Here is a 15769-nt window from a genome sequence, read left to right as displayed (position 1 = left end):
TATCTGGGAAAGTCAGAGCAGCACCCGGAAAGCATCAGCTTAAGCGGAGAGTTAAAAAACTTTTGAGAAAGGAGTGAATAGCATATATAAAGACCATTATGAACCAGTGTGAAAGAGAATGTGATTTGCTCAGGGAATTACACGAGGCTTTACTTGTTGGAGCATGAAGTTTGAGGCTGGGTATGTCAGAAAATTAAGTTAGGGGTAAATTTAAAGAAAAATAAGCTGTTAGTAATAACCTGGCAAGAAGATCAGGAGATTATTGTAGACTTGCTCTTGGTATGTTTTTGTATTCACAAAGTTCAACACAATGTTAAAAATGATCAGATGGAAGAATATTTGAAACTGAAATTAAATGTTTTGCTACCCTTGAACAAAATCCTGGTACTTCTGTGGTACTGCATTCTGTTTATTTTTCAAGACCCAGTTAATGTTGGCATTTTCTGCTATATCTAATGTCTCTTCACCCCAGCCCTTTGCATGTTTCACTACCTCTGTTATTAACGCTTCTGGTAAGGTACAATGCTTTCTTATGAGATTTAAGATCCTTGACAGCAGGAAGTAAGCATATTTCCTTCAAGTTTATAACTGCAGTGTCTGGCATGATATTTGGCACATAATGGGTATTTAGTGGTAAATTTACTTGCCAGAACTTTCAAATAAAGGCCAGCAAAGTATAGATCAAAGGGTTGGAGTGAATTATACATGAAGGTATACCACTTCAAAAGAAAAAACGGAAAGTCACAAGGTGAAATTTTATATAAGCTCTTAAAGGATTTCATTTTGAGTTTTGAGGTAAATAATTTCCTATCCAAATGATGAATTCTGATGGCTGCTTTTCATTCATTGATTGTTTCTTCTCTATCTTAGAATTTTAGAGCTGGCAAAGGCCTTTAGTGCTTATAAAATCTAGTCATCTCTCTTTATTCACTTTGTGACTTTAAGCCAGGTAGTTAAACCTTTCCAAGCCCAAGTTTTCTCATCTGTAAAATGAGAAACTCCTATGTACCTTATTGTTACAAAGATAGATTAAAATAATATTTAAGAAATTCTTCAATTCAGTGAGTAGTTAGACATGAAAAATTGAATGGATTATCCAAAGTTTGCCAGAAATATGTGCCTAAATTTGGACTAGCATCTGATGTCTTGAATTTTAATTGTCTTTCCACACTGTCATTGTTGGTACTTCCTTCCATATTTAGTGACCTTGTCCTTTTTTTTTTTTTTTTTTTTTTTTTTTGCAGTTTCCAATTTGATGTGGGCTGGGGAACAAAAATCACAAGCTTTACTCATTCAGTACATGTTTATATAGCATAACTATGTACTAGGCGCTGTGGTAGGTGTAGGAAAACACAAATTCTCTTCTCAGGTAGTTTTGTGTCTAGAGATAGGAAACAGACCTTCTCGAAACACATATAAATTAAATAAATTTTGTAGGCAAATGTGGATTTAAACAGCATGTCTTGCAAGGGGAGCATCTGAGGTCAAAGTCTTCATAGAGCAGGCAAACAAAAGAGATATGGTTGTCACTGACTGGACAAAACTGAGGGATATGAGCATGACTGGCTTATTTTGCTTGGGAGTTTTGCATAGAAGGTGGTGGTGTCATTGTGGAGCATTCTATGATGAGATCAAAGGTATAGTTTATCTGCAGTGAAACCAGGATTCCAAAGGATACAGTGGAATAGACTTGGTAGGGAAAAAGCCTGGGAAGGGAAGTCAGTGGACAGGAAATTACACAGAAACAGGGTAAGAGAAGGCAGGGTTGTTAGCATCCTCCCAGCTCTCTGTTGTAGACTCTAGGTAATTATTTTTCAGCTCTTACGCAGAAGCCTTTTGAGATTGTTGCCATCTGACTGTTAGAATCAGCTATCCTTTTTTATATTATAGTATAATTTATTAATGACTTGGGCAACTGTGTCACTCTTCCATTCTTGTTTAGTCCGTGGGGTTGAACCACTCAACAGCGTAGCCTAAGACTAGGTTAACCTTAACTCCATGTGAATGTTCAATGAACATTGAAAATGGTACCAAAGTTGAAGAAATTGTAATTTGGTATAATATGTAAGAAGCTTTTAATTCTCTAAATATTTAATGTCTTTGTGTGTGTGTGTATGTGTGTAGGTTAAATGTATCTTTAGAATACAGTACGAAGAGGTCTTGTATATTCAAAGGCCTATTGAAGAAGACAGAAGAAAATTTTTCCAAGAACTGATTCTCAATCAGGCCTCAATGGCTCCACCACGAAGGAAACACACTGGTAAAGTTCTTAAAGCCTTTAGGAAAATGGGGGTGGTTAGAGTTAAGAAATACCTTTTTTGGAGTCATTTTTTTGAAAAAAGAAAAAAAAATTTCTTTGTGGAAGTGAAGACAGTTTTTCAGGTTTTTTTTTTTTGAACTTTAGTTGGATACATGTGGAAGTGGCCATTGTGTTTACCTGGTTTGAAGACATTGGGAAGTACAGCCTCATTGTTAAAGTTTTACTAATAGGTGACTGTTCATGAAGTATTCTCCTTATCACTTCAGTCCAGATACTCTGGTAGTTTCACATTCTGAGGCTCAAAAAGTCAAAGAAAAAAGACTATGAACAACAGGTGTTGTGCTGATTGCTTTCTGGGCCAGGGTGGTTTTGATGGGCCAAGAACTTCTTAGAACATTTGCCTTTTCTGGTTTATTGATTAATTTCTCAAATATTTATTGAGCACCTATTATATTAGGTATCTTATCCTAGGCACTTGGAAATCTGTGATGGCTTTCTTTTAAGCATTGGAATTTTCTTGGATTTGGGCCCACAGCATTAAGAGGGGCCTCAAAATTTGTCAGATTTTAGTCCCCTGATTTAAGGACTGCAGTCTAAATCATTCAAAAGAGTTTCTTTTCCTAATCTTAAAGCTGCACAAAAGATAAGATGCCCTTGTTTAATCTTTCAGCCTCTTCTCGAAAATAACAGTTCTGTTTATTAAAAAATTTTAAATCTCTTTTCCCTTGTTCTATTTTTTATGTTTCTTGTAGCTCTTCATTTAAAATACTAAATACATTTACCATATCTGCCAACTCTTTGCTTTTTCATATTCGTTGTACTTCTTTTTTAGTGGTTATATTACCCAATACTTTAATAAGTTTATTGTCCTTTAGTGACTTCTTTCCACATTTTCTCAGTGTTTTAAAGATGAACGCCTATCAAATGGTTATAGTTGTGGAGTTTCTTCCCCCCAGAAACTTTGGGAAAGTCAACATGGAAGTCACACCTTCTGATTATTGGTTGTTGCCTTCTGTTTTCTGTTAATCTAAATAACAGCATTTAAAGTATTTCATTATTAGAATGATTCATTTTAATAAGGTATCTTTCATGCTCCCTGTCGTACTTTAGTTCCATGGATCTGAATTTTCTGTGTTGAGGATGAACATGATTTTTTTTCTTTTTCAATTACTTCTGTTGACTTTTATTTTTCATCTTAGGGCTATTTAGAAATCAGCCAGAATACTTAGAATTTTAATCCTGAGCTTCAGTGTGATACCAGGAAAATGTTTTAAGGACTTAGAGAACATTATGATTAGGCAAGTTAATACTTTACCTTCTCAGAAGATGTTTTGTTTTATGGTAGATAGTGAATACTGTAGGTTTTATATATGGCACTTAAGACTGGGGTTTCCATCTTTTTTATGTCTTTGGGATTCTTTTTTTAATTACTACTTTTTTATTTTTATTTTTATTTTTTTGCTCCCTGCAGGTGCCATTCACTATTCCTACTGTGTTGTAGTAAGAATGTGAGGGTAGGAGACTTGTCTAACATCAGAAGTCTTTTGGGAATGGGAAGGATCAAAGAATTGTTACTTGCCTATTTAACTTTCATGCATGTAAGGCACCTCATTTTGAGAAGCAGTTTTTAAACAAGGTTGACCTAAGCAAATCAGTATAGAAGTCTTTCATCTGAACATACTTACGTTGATTTGAAATATTTCTCATAAGTTGTATGTAAATAATACCTTAAAATAAAATTATTTAAAATCATACAATTTGCCCTTTAAAGGAGTCCTGTTGTAAGTTATCTTTTAAAGTGAAACTATTCCCTAATATATTTTTGGTTTCCATTCAAATTTTTACTTGCTGGGTTTGCATGTTTCACATACATTTGGAATTCTCCTTTTTTTAAAAGGACATTTTGAGAGAGTGCCAGAAAAGTAATTGAGGTCCTGGCCCTGCTGTGCTGGAATCTTAACATTTTCTTCTATTTTCTTTAGGTCTTTGTACTATGGAAGTGCTTCCACTTGCACTACCTTCTCCACCTCGTCAATTGTCAGAATCAGAAAAAATTCGGATGGAGGACCAAGAGGAAAATACTTTAAGAGAGTTGCGGTTGTTTCTCAGGGATGTAACCAAGAGGCTGGCCACAGATAAACGCTTTAACATCTTCAGCAAACCGGTGGATATTGAAGAGGTCTTGTTTCAGTAGTGTGCAAACAGTGAAGTTGAACTGGCTAAAAGAAAAAAATGTTGACATCTTTTTTTGGAAGGAAAAAAAGCAAAGGCATGGATGAATATTACCGCTAGCCTGTAAAATTTTAATCCATGTGATAACTACCAATGTCATCAGCAAACATCTGGTGACTTTTGGATGGAAGTAGTGATGATTTGTTTATGTCTTCTTAATTAGTATTGATCTTTGTGATCTCTTACTCTTCAATTTAAGAAGAGGATTAAAAGTTACTTCAGTGAAATGTCCATACTAGACTATTTTTATTCCAGGATAAATCCTGCTTTCAAAAAGAATATTGGTATTAACCAATCAATACCAATTAATATTAACATTTCCCAGATTATGTATACCTTATCAAAAGAGGTGGCTAAGAAACCTGAAATTTGTCTTTCATATTTTGGAAATGCCTGTGGCTAAGCACATCCTATACAGCTAAAGTTATTTTTCTCTCCAAGTATTTTTTCTGCTCCCAGTGGAAAATTTCTCACTTTCAATGTGTATTGTTTTGTGTCCTGTGGGAGCATGGTTTGTGATGATGAAAAAAAGAAATTTTCCATTTGGAATCTGCTATACTACTGTGAAATAAACCTTTTTTTTTGTTCTTTATTTTTTTTATCCTGGGATAATATAGTGTGTGGATGAACACATTGCAATCCTTACTGGCCTTCTCCTTAGTTCAGACTCCATGTTTGAACAGCTTTGGTGTTTTTAGTTTTAATTTTTTCTTAATTTTTAAAAATTTGAATTATGAAATGATTCAAAGTTTAATGTTGTGTCCTCGTTGTGAAATCTGTACTCTTGGATCTGAGCAGAATCCTTTGGAACCATTACCTCATCTGTGCCTGTGAGCTAGCATCATGTTTTTTCCTGTTGGAAAGCCTGAAAATATCTATCTCCCTCCCCTCTTTTTTTTGGGAATAAAACATATTTGTATTTTTATCCACAATACATAGTTTTAGCCATTTGATACTTTCAACAACCTTGCAAAGGCATTATTATGTTGCAGCTAAAGAAACAGTTTCATTGGCAAGTGACACATCCAAGACTCAAACGTTTCTTAAAATTTGAAGCCCACATTCTTTCCATTACATCACAGCTACCTTATATCTTTTTCTACTGGAATGGCAGGGCTTGCCTATTTGCTTTTGCAATTAACACAAATTTTATATTTGTGAAGTATTTTTTTCCTCATAATGTTTTCAGATAATCTTAACACTATCAGCCCACTTTAAAGATCGATTTAAAGGTTTATTTTTATTTCAAATTGAGAATGGGAATTCTGACACTTAATTGATAAGAACTTCTTGCCCCCAAGTTAACCTCCCATCCTGGGAGTGAACCAATTTTGCCTTTGTCCAGGAAAACTTTTTCTTTCTAACTGTAGGAGGTTATCTGATTTCAAATGCCATCTGTGCTAGAGTAAAAGTTTTATAAATGGTGGTAAGGCAGTGGAAGTGGATAGAAAATGTTGGTCAGATAAAACTCTGTTTTAAGGGTTATGTTTTCTCTTTTTCCTCTTTTCTTCTTCTCAGGTTTATTCTGTTACTGGTTATTCATTTGCTCTTAAGGCTGAAAACATAGAGGTCTCTGAGAAAGATAGAGAGGGGAAACCAAGATAACATTTAAGTAACCTAAAACACAAAAACTTGTATTAAAATAATGAAATTTGAAATGTCTAAAAACTTTATCAAACTCCAAAGCAAATTGCAAAGAAAATAAAAGTTTAGAAAATAGTTGTTGAATTTAAAATTAGGCATAGGTGGTGAAACTTTACAGTCTTTAGTAATATAAATTTTTATTGTACAAAGGTTTATAAAACATTTTTCACATGTACACAACACATGTCAAGTGTCAGAGCCAAGAATCTAACTAATATCTTCCAAACTATCGCTTGTTGAGGATAGCTTCACTATCTCCCTTATAAGGAGACTGACTGGCTTTTTAGATCCTGGAAGTTGAAAAATAAATTAAAACATACACACACACTTACCTAAAATTTTAAAAACATAAAAATACATATATGTGTATTTATATGCATATATTTCTATGTATGTGTTTATGTACATTTATATATATATAAAAATATATATTATATGTGTAAATTAAAAAAAAAATCAAGGCATCAGTGCCATCTGCAGTGGAGAAAACTAGTCTATAGTTTCATAGATCCAAAATTACCCCATCCCCAGAACTGGTCCTAGACTAATTAAATGTGTCTAAGACTGTATTTGTATCAGACCTAATTACTTGATTTGAAATTTGCATTGAGGAAGACAATATAGGCATACATACCTCAGAGATATTGTGGGTTCAGTTCTAGACCACTGCAGTAATGTGAATATTGCAATAAAGCAAGTCACATTTTTTTGGTTTCCCAGTGTATATAAAAGTTATTTACACTATACTGTAGTCTTTTAAATGTGCAGTGGCATTATGTGTACAAAAAATGTACACACCTTAGTTAAAAAATGCTTGATTGCTAAAAAATGCTGACCATCATTTGACAATACAGGTTGCCACAAACCTTCAATTTATAAAAAATGCAGAATCTGCAAAGCGTAATAAAGGGAAGTACAATAAAATGAATTATGCCTGTAGATATGTAGGTTGGAAGAGCTTTCTTACTGGTCAGGTGATATAAGACACGCAACTTACTGGGCAGTCATGACTTAATGTCATTTATTTTGGGTTATCTCCCAGAAAATCAGTACATAGAGCAAAATATATATATTTTCTTGCTTGTAGATTTGCTTATCTTTAGGGACAAGACTAGCAAACAAATCTTTCACTAGTCATGAAAGCAGTACTTATTTTTGTTATGTTATTGACTCAAAATATTTGTAATGACTCCAAAGGAGCAGAAAATGCTTTCCATGAAACGATTCACTATGGAAACTGAAAAAGAGAGAAATTTCCTTTTGTTAGAGATTTTAAAGAGATTTACCAGAGAACTTGTCTAATAATCAGAAAAAAATCTGTTTATTTTTATTTTCCTTTAAAAAATTTTTCTTGATGTAACATTTTTTGATGCTTATTGGGTGCTTTTACCTATACATTCTCTTCTCAGGTATGTCCAAAGGATTTAAAAAAAAGTTAGCTGACACAGTTGGTTTCATATTTCAAGATGCGAAACATTTCAGAGTTGATTTAGATATGGCTTGAAACTGAAGCTTTTCATGGAAAGTATGACATAGTAACTTTAGTAGTGTTACTTGCTCTATAATTTTATTCTAATCTGTAATTATTTCCTAGATATCTATATTTAATTTTTAAATAACTGTATAGTTTTATTTTGTGTTTTATGAGTAGATCATATGAAATACCAGAAGTAATTTTCATTAAAATATCCTGTTTGTTTTAGGTTTCAGATTATCTTGAAGTCATCAAGGAACCCATGGATTTATCAACAGTAATAACTAAAATTGATAAGCATAATTACCTGACTGCCAAGGATTTCCTGAAAGATATTGACCTTATCTGTAGCAATGCTTTAGAATACAATCCAGATAAGGACCCGGGAGGTAAGATCTCGCCCTGGGTAAGGTTGACTTTGGTGATCAGTGAGAAGATAATTTAAAGTTTAAATAAAGCATACTCATGTTTCAGATGGATAAGTTTATCTTAACGACATGTTATTGTATTTTGACACTTACTGATAAGGAACTAGTAATACACTTAAATAGTAAATTTAACTATAAATTCATTTATTAAATTATTAAATAATGTACTTAATTTAGAGGATTTTATTATTTTAAGTATTATGTTCAGGGTTTAATTTCTTGATTTACCTTTCACTTTTTATACTGAAATTCTTATTTTGTTCAGTTAAGATGGAAGACTGAATAGTTGAGAATTTGAAATTTATTTATTTAGTCATTATCACCAGTGATGATTAAACACTAGGAATTTTGAATTGTGGGGACTCACTAGGATAAATTCACATATCAAAAGACTCCTTTAGGTACACATTATCTGATCTATAGGTTATAGGTATTTTTATATAATTTTACTCTTTTACTCCTAATTCCACTCTGTACTCAAATCTGTAGTCCCAACCCTTTTAATGCCCTCCAGGGAAGACCTCCAGGAAGCTATCTGTAGTTAAATAAGGTGGATTTATTGATACATTGTAACAAGGGAGAATGTCTATTATGGGGAACATCATATAGGATTTGAACTTGTGTTAAGTGATTTTTGGGGAGGAAGTAGGGCTTTGCAGTGGCTTAGATGCTCTTAGGAAGTGGGAGTAATTTTGAGACTGGTTATTTTAAGAACTTGAAAGGTATGAAGAATGGAGCAAGGTTAAAGCTGTGATTGGTAAAGAAGCAGCAGTCATTCATTTTATCCAGGATAGGATTATATTTATTTTTGTCGTTAGGACAATGTTCATGCTTTTGTCTGTGTTCAGATGTGATTACAGAGTGGTCTTTTTATCTTGACCCATCATGCTCATAGAGTGATGTTCTATAAAATTGTTTAACATGAGTACACCAAGGCCTCCTGATAATACCAGGTCAGTTCCCAGCTGGCAGGGGTCTTTTTTTCTTTTTCTCACTCTATTCATATTCAGTTTCTTCAACAGGTTATATACAGGTAAGATACTTCTCATTTTTTAAAAATTCATTTAACTTTTAGTTATCTAAAGATGATCAGAATACAGTTTCTGCTTTATGCCTGTATTTATGGGCAGTGGTTCTCAACTCAGGCCACCTGTTAGATGACCTAGCTTTCTCATTTCTACATAGAATGAAGTATTTTTTGTCTAAATTTGGACCACAGTAAATTGCATATTTTAATTCCCAGTTAAGAGGTAGAATAAAATTTCATATGGCTGTGCTTGGTATCTAACAGTTTCTAAGCTTTGTATTAGGTCATTTATCTCTTGTAGTTTTTGTTGTTTGTTTAGCTTTTTTTTTTTAACTTTTCATTATGTCATATAGAAAAACAGTATAAAAATGAAGAAAATTAAAGTAACCTATAGTCCTATTACCTAGTGTTTTCTCCTTCTTTCTCATTCACATATAGATATATTATATATGAAATACATATATACATAATATATTTCCTAAAATCAAGATATAACTTTATAAACTTTCTTATATTTCTATCACATAATGTTAGTCATATGGCTATACTGTAATAGTTAATACACTATTGTTGGACATACTAGATATTTTAGTGTTTTTTATAACATTGATGAATATAGCATAAATTTTATGTACATCCTTAATTATTTCCTTAAGATAAATTCCTTAAAAAGAAATTTCTGGATCAAAGGGTGTATATCTCTTTTAAGGCTTTTAATCTAAGTTGTTAAAATTTTCTCACAGTTTTTAAAATTTTCTGCTAGCAGTATTAAGGCAACTTGTTAGCCAGTGTAGCAATTTTGTGTGAATGAGAGAATCTCTTTTTCAGTGTAGATGGCATCTGCAGCAGGGCTACAATTTGGCTGGTAAAGAATGGGCTGGATTGGATATCAGCCTCATTTGATTCCCTTCCTGGATTCTTGGTGAGGTACAACTGTTCAAGAGTCTATATGGTGGTCTTGAGCAGTGGGTGAGAGTCCTTGAGTGCCTAACCCTCATTCTGTTAGTTTTTCACAACACTGAGTTTACTGCTACTGTGTAGTAGGTAATGAGAGCCTGGGTTTGAATGTACACCTAGACTTTAGTCCCAGTTTTGGTTCCTAGTTGTTTAAGTTGATTGAGTTAAGTCCTCTAAATTTTAGTTTTCTTATCTGCAAATAGGGATAATTATAGTACTCTTCTCATTGAAGTGGTCGTAGTTGAGATTAGATGAGAAATGTGTTACATTAAAACTTACGAACTTGCCATTTTCATGTTTCAACCTGAATACATTAAGCCCTTAGCATAGTGCCTGGAATGTCATAAGTGTTCCATAAAGGCTAGTCATTCATATTTTTATTATTGTTATCATTATTTACATTGTGCTTTAATTTTTCATAAATTGGTTTCTTGGTGGGTACTTGCATATTTGCTTTAGAATGACCCTTTGTACTTAATGCTTATTATATTCCCTGGGCCACATTTATAATTTAATCCTGTTTTGGAACAGATCTAGGAACTGATAGTGAAAAATGAATTTGAGCTGTTAGAGAAAGCCAGTAGAAAGGATCGATGCAGATGCTTTTTTCCCTGTGTAACTCAATTACAACCACATTGAAATATTACTTTTGAGAAAGAAGCAGTGATTTCTGGTACCTAGTAACTGTTTACTACAGAATGTACTTGTATAATCAAAGAATATGGCTTTATCTCACAGTTAGAGTTGAAATGGTGCACTTGTAACTTTATTCTTTCACTGTTTTAGATGCAAAAAAAAAGTGATATAGTTCAAAAGCATGATTTGGCTCTGCTCAGTTTTTTTCTTATCTTTAGTCAAGAGGCCTGTATTGTCTTAGCAACGGAACCACTTGTTATGTATTAGAAAAACAACCTCGGGGTCTGTTGTGTAGCAAACCAATTACATGAATGTTGTATTACTTTTACAAGTTCCTGTGAATATTTGAAAGCTTAGTATTCTGATTTGCAGAACACTTGGCCGTTTGAGGGTAGCGGGAGTGTTGGAAACTAGAATACACGTAGAAGACAAAAGCCATCATTTTGAAAGCTATACATGTTGCCTAAGTATTTACCCAAATTCTCCTTTGAGGATAATGTGGACAGAAATTAAATATGTTACTCAGAAGAATTTTAACTTGTAGGTTCTAAATGTGACTAGTATCAGATATTTGACCCTAATTATTATCTTATAGCTTTATGTGATATATTTTATGTTTAACTGTTCCCCGTTCTTTGTCTTGTACTGCATCCCTCCTCTAGCCCTCAAGTGCATTCACATATATACCATCATTTAGCTAATTTTGCTGAAATTTCAGCCCTAATCTTTTAGTCTTCTCAAAATCTTGAATTTTGTGTCGGTTACTTAGGAATATAGCGCACAGATTCACTCCAGGTTTTGGAGCTCTCTGTGGGCTATGCTTCAGTCCAACTCATTCATATTTTCTGTCTGTATTTATAAGTACCATGTGTTGGTTACTGAGCTGGGTGTTTAGAATACAAAGATGACTATGACAGTCCTTGCCTCTTGAGTCAGGGATATTTTGATCAGTAACGTATATTGAATAAAGAATTGTGTGACAGACATTATACTGTGTGTTACGGTATTACTTTGCTAGGACTTCCTTAACAAAATACCACAGACTGGTGGCTTAAAGACCTGAAATTAATTTTGCCGCAGTTCTGGAGGTGAAAAAGTCCAAAACCAAGGTGTTGGCAGATTTGGTTTCTTCTGAAGCCTCTCTCTTTTGCTTTCAGATGCCCGCCTCCTTGCTGGGTCCTCACGTGGTCTTTTCTCTGTGTCCATGTACCACTGGTATCTCTTGTGTTTCCAGATTTCCTCTTCTTAAAAGGACACAAGTCAGATTGGATTAAGGCCTAGTTTTATTACCTTCTTTTACTTTGATTACCTCTTTAAAGTCTACTCCACATACAGTCAAATTCTGAGATACTGGGGGTTATAGTCTCAATATATGAATTTTGTGGGGGGAACACAGTTCAGCCCATAATAGATATATACACAGAGATAAATAAGCCACAATCCCTACTATCTAGAAACTCACTGTTTTATAGGAATGACAAATATTCTAATTATTGGTAATTACAATAGATTACTGAAGCATAGAGTTAGCGTAGAGGTGGCAATTTTGAATTTTGTCTTAAGGCAGCAGCAGATGATTATAGAGCAGTTTCATAAGGTCTGTATTAGATACATATACCGTGTGAGTAGAGCACAGAAGACACTACCTGCAGATGAACAAGATTAAAAAGGACATTCATTTTAGGCTGAGAAAAGTAGTGTACAAAGGTATAAAAAAGAGAGAATATGACTGGAAAATAGAGTGTCTGTGGAGGAGTGTTGGGAAATTTATTCACTTCCCTACTCACTGAATCTCCATTTACTGAGCATCCATCTGTGAAATACTCTCTTTGTATAAATTGTGTTCAGTGCTGCAGATACACAACTCTGGCCTGAGAGATGCCTACAACCTACTTCATGGGGAGTCTGGCAGATAAATAAATGTCATAGTAAATTTCCTGTCTTCTTTTGTTCCAGTGTAAGGATTTCAGAGTTAATTCCTTAGATGATAAGGAGCCACTGTGTGATTTTGAGACGGAAAGTGATATGATTTGATTTGCATTTAAAAGTATAGTATTAAAGGCAGTATAGATTTTGTGGTAGAGGTCAAGGGAATGATGAAAAGGAGGTTGGAAAACCAATTAAGATACATTTGCAATGGCAGCATAGATTGAACATAAGGGACTTAGTGACTGACCAGTTAGGTATGACTGACAGAAATCTAGTGACTGACCAGTTAGGTATGACTTCTAAGAGTTTTTGGTCTGGACATTAGGAATCTGAGAAGTAAACCAATGGAGGAATAGATTTATGGGCAGTATGCTAAGTTTGATTTTGGATGTGTTATTGTGAGTTACCTTTGGAACACCTGGATAAAATGCAGACATTGTATAGTAGTTGTATATATGTGTCCAGAGATTAGGAGAAGTTTGAGTAAGAGACCTGGTTGGAGTCATTAGTGGAATCATTAGCATATAGGAGTGAATGAGATCACATAGACAGTATATAGAAGGAAAAGAGAGGGGAGCCCTGAAGGAACCATCCTCAAAGAAATATGGTCCCAGTTCTCAATTTAAGTCTCAGTCTTACTGTTGGTACTTACAGGACCTTTGTTAAATGTATTGCCTCCGCTGGGAGTGTGTACATTCTTTCCAGTGTTTAAAGTGCATTATTTTTAAAACCACACATATCTTTTAAAATCCCACTTATCCTTCAAGGAATATTAAGTGTTATGTTCATGAAAGTTTTTCCTGATTTTCTTCCAGTTATAAGTAATCCCTTCATCTAGGAACCATAATACTGTGTAACTTTTCTGAGACACGTATTCTTTTCTTTTTTTCCCTGGAGTAATTACTTATTTACATATCCTTATCCTATGTTTTAGATCTTAAGCTGATTGAGAGCAGGATCTTTATGGGCATCTTGTATAGAGTATGTTCTTTTCCTTTTTTTTAAATCTATTTTTATATGTAGTGGCTAAAATCTGTAAATTGCAAACTCCCAAATTTACCCTTTCCCACCCCCTTTCCCCAGTAATCATAAGATTGTTTTTGAGTCTGTTTCTGTTTTGTAGATGGGTTCATAGTGTCCTTTCCCCCACTTTTTTTTTTTTAGATTCCCCATATGAGTGATATCATGTGGTATTTTTCTTTCTCTTTCTGGCTTACTTCACTTAGAATGATGACCTCTAGGTCTATCCATGTTGCTGCAAATGGCATTATTTTATTTTTTATGGCTGAGTAGTGTTCCATTATATAAATATACCACAACTTCTTTATCCAATCATCTGTCGATGGACATTTAGGTTGCTTCCCTGTCTTAGCTATTGTATATAGTGCTGCTATGAACATTGGAGTGAATGTATCTTTTCGAATTAGAGTTCCTTCTAGATGTATACCCAGAAGTGGGATTGCTGGATCATATAGTAAGTCTATTTTTAGTTTTTTAAGGAATCTCCATACTGTTTTCCATAATGGCTAAACCAAACTACATTTCCACCAACAGTGTAGGAGGGTTCCCTTTTTTCCACACCCTCTCCAGCATTTATCGTTCATGGACTTTTTAATGATGGCCATTCTGACTGGTGTGAGGTGATACCTCATTGTAGTTTTGATTTGCATTTCTCTTATAACTAGTGATATTAAGCATTTTTTTATGTGTCTGTTGGCCATTTGAATGTCTTCATTGGAGAATTGCTTATTTAAGTCTTCTGCCCATTTTTGGATTGGGTTGTTTGTTTTGTTACTAAGCTGTATGAGCTATTTATATATTCTGGAAATTAAACATTTATCAGTTGCATCATTTGCAAATATTTTCTCCCATTCTGTAGGTTGTTGTTTTGTTTTGTTTATGGTTTCCTTTACTGTGCAAAAGCTTGTAAGTTTAATTAGGCCCCATTTGTTATTTTTTGCTTTTATTTCTATTGCCTGGGTAGACTGCCCTAAGAGAACATTGGTAAGATTTATGACAGAGAGTGCCTATGTTTCTTCTAGGAGGTTTATTGTGTCTTGTCTTAAATAAGTCTTTAAGCCATTTTGAGTTTATTTTTGTGTATGGTGTGAGGGGGTGTTCTAACTTCATTGATTTACAAGCTGCTATCCGGTTTTCCCAACACTACTTTCTGAAGAGACTGTCTTTTCTCCATTGTATATTCTTGCCTCCTTTGCCAAAGATTAACTGACCATAGGTCTGCATGTTCTTAATAAATGTGACCAGTGAGTAAATTTTATCAACTGTCCTCTTCTTAGTTACTAACTGAAGGAGTCTCAGATTAAATAGAAATTATAAAATGGAGACATAATAACATAATGCAGATATGAGCCAGGAAATACAATGAAGTTTCTTATTTATGAAATAATTCGGGGTGAAAATTATCCCATAAAAATTCATTTAAAAAAATTACGAGTCTTTCTTAATTTTGTTGAAAAAAGCAGCTAATATACTTCTGTTCACCAAAATACAAAAGAAACATTGATGCAATGAAATAGTTGTTACCTTCATAAAAGTAGTGTTGTGTGTGTGTGTGTGTGTGTGTGTGTGTGTGTGTGTGTGTGTGTGTGTGAAGGGGAGATAATTAAGCTTGTTTATTTGTTTGTTTAATGGCGGTACTGGGGGTCAAACGCAGGGCCTCATTCGTGCTAAGCACACACACTACCGCTGAGCTATATCTCCTTCTCCCCGATTGCATTAATTTTATAGATACTCACCAATTTATCCTAATAGCCATTGCTTTTTATTGAAGGCAAAGCTAGGTGGTAATATTTTTATAGATACAGGGAAATTGGGACTGTGAGAGGTTATGTAATTTGTGTGCAAATCCGCAAATATTATATGACACAACTGAGTGGATTAAGATCTGTCCTAACTTCAGAGTCACTGTGTGTGGGTTTTTCTGCTGTGCTTACATTACTTTTAGATTTCATGGATTTAAAGGATATTAAAGTATGAGACAAAGTAAAAGAACTGGTAAATATGCAACTATTATTCATGTACAACTTTAAAGCAAGGACTTTAAGTCTGTTTGGCATGAAAGGGTATTTGAATAACCACATCCAAAATTATATGCATGTATATTATACTTTTCCACTTTCATCACATGCTTTTAAGGATCTAAGATGACCCCTCCCCCCAGA

At 33.9% G+C, this 15769-nt stretch overlaps 1 protein-coding gene across 3 annotated transcripts in view; it reads left to right on the top strand.

Annotated features, from left to right (window-relative positions):
- The window catches only part of ATAD2B (ATPase family AAA domain containing 2B), a 150298-nt gene that overhangs the window by 104384 nt on the left and 30145 nt on the right, over positions 1 to 15769 (top strand). For 2 of the 3 annotated variants that reach the window (XM_045511897.2, XM_010948586.3), the window contains 3 exons: positions 2125 to 2260; positions 4243 to 4439; positions 7840 to 7999. In XM_045511897.2, the coding sequence (XP_045367853.1) occupies positions 2125 to 2260; positions 4243 to 4439; positions 7840 to 7999 (493 nt within the window). The remainder of the gene's footprint in view (positions 1 to 2124; positions 2261 to 4242; positions 4440 to 7839; positions 8000 to 15769) is intronic. The other variant, XM_074341722.1, reaches the window with a different exon arrangement.

The sequence above is a fragment of the Camelus bactrianus genome, chromosome 15, assembly GCF_048773025.1.
Source record: "Camelus bactrianus isolate YW-2024 breed Bactrian camel chromosome 15, ASM4877302v1, whole genome shotgun sequence".
NCBI classification, from domain to species: Eukaryota; Metazoa; Chordata; class Mammalia; order Artiodactyla; family Camelidae; genus Camelus; species Camelus bactrianus.
Note: the sequence above shows the minus strand (reverse complement) of the source record. Positions and strands in the feature narration are given on the sequence as shown.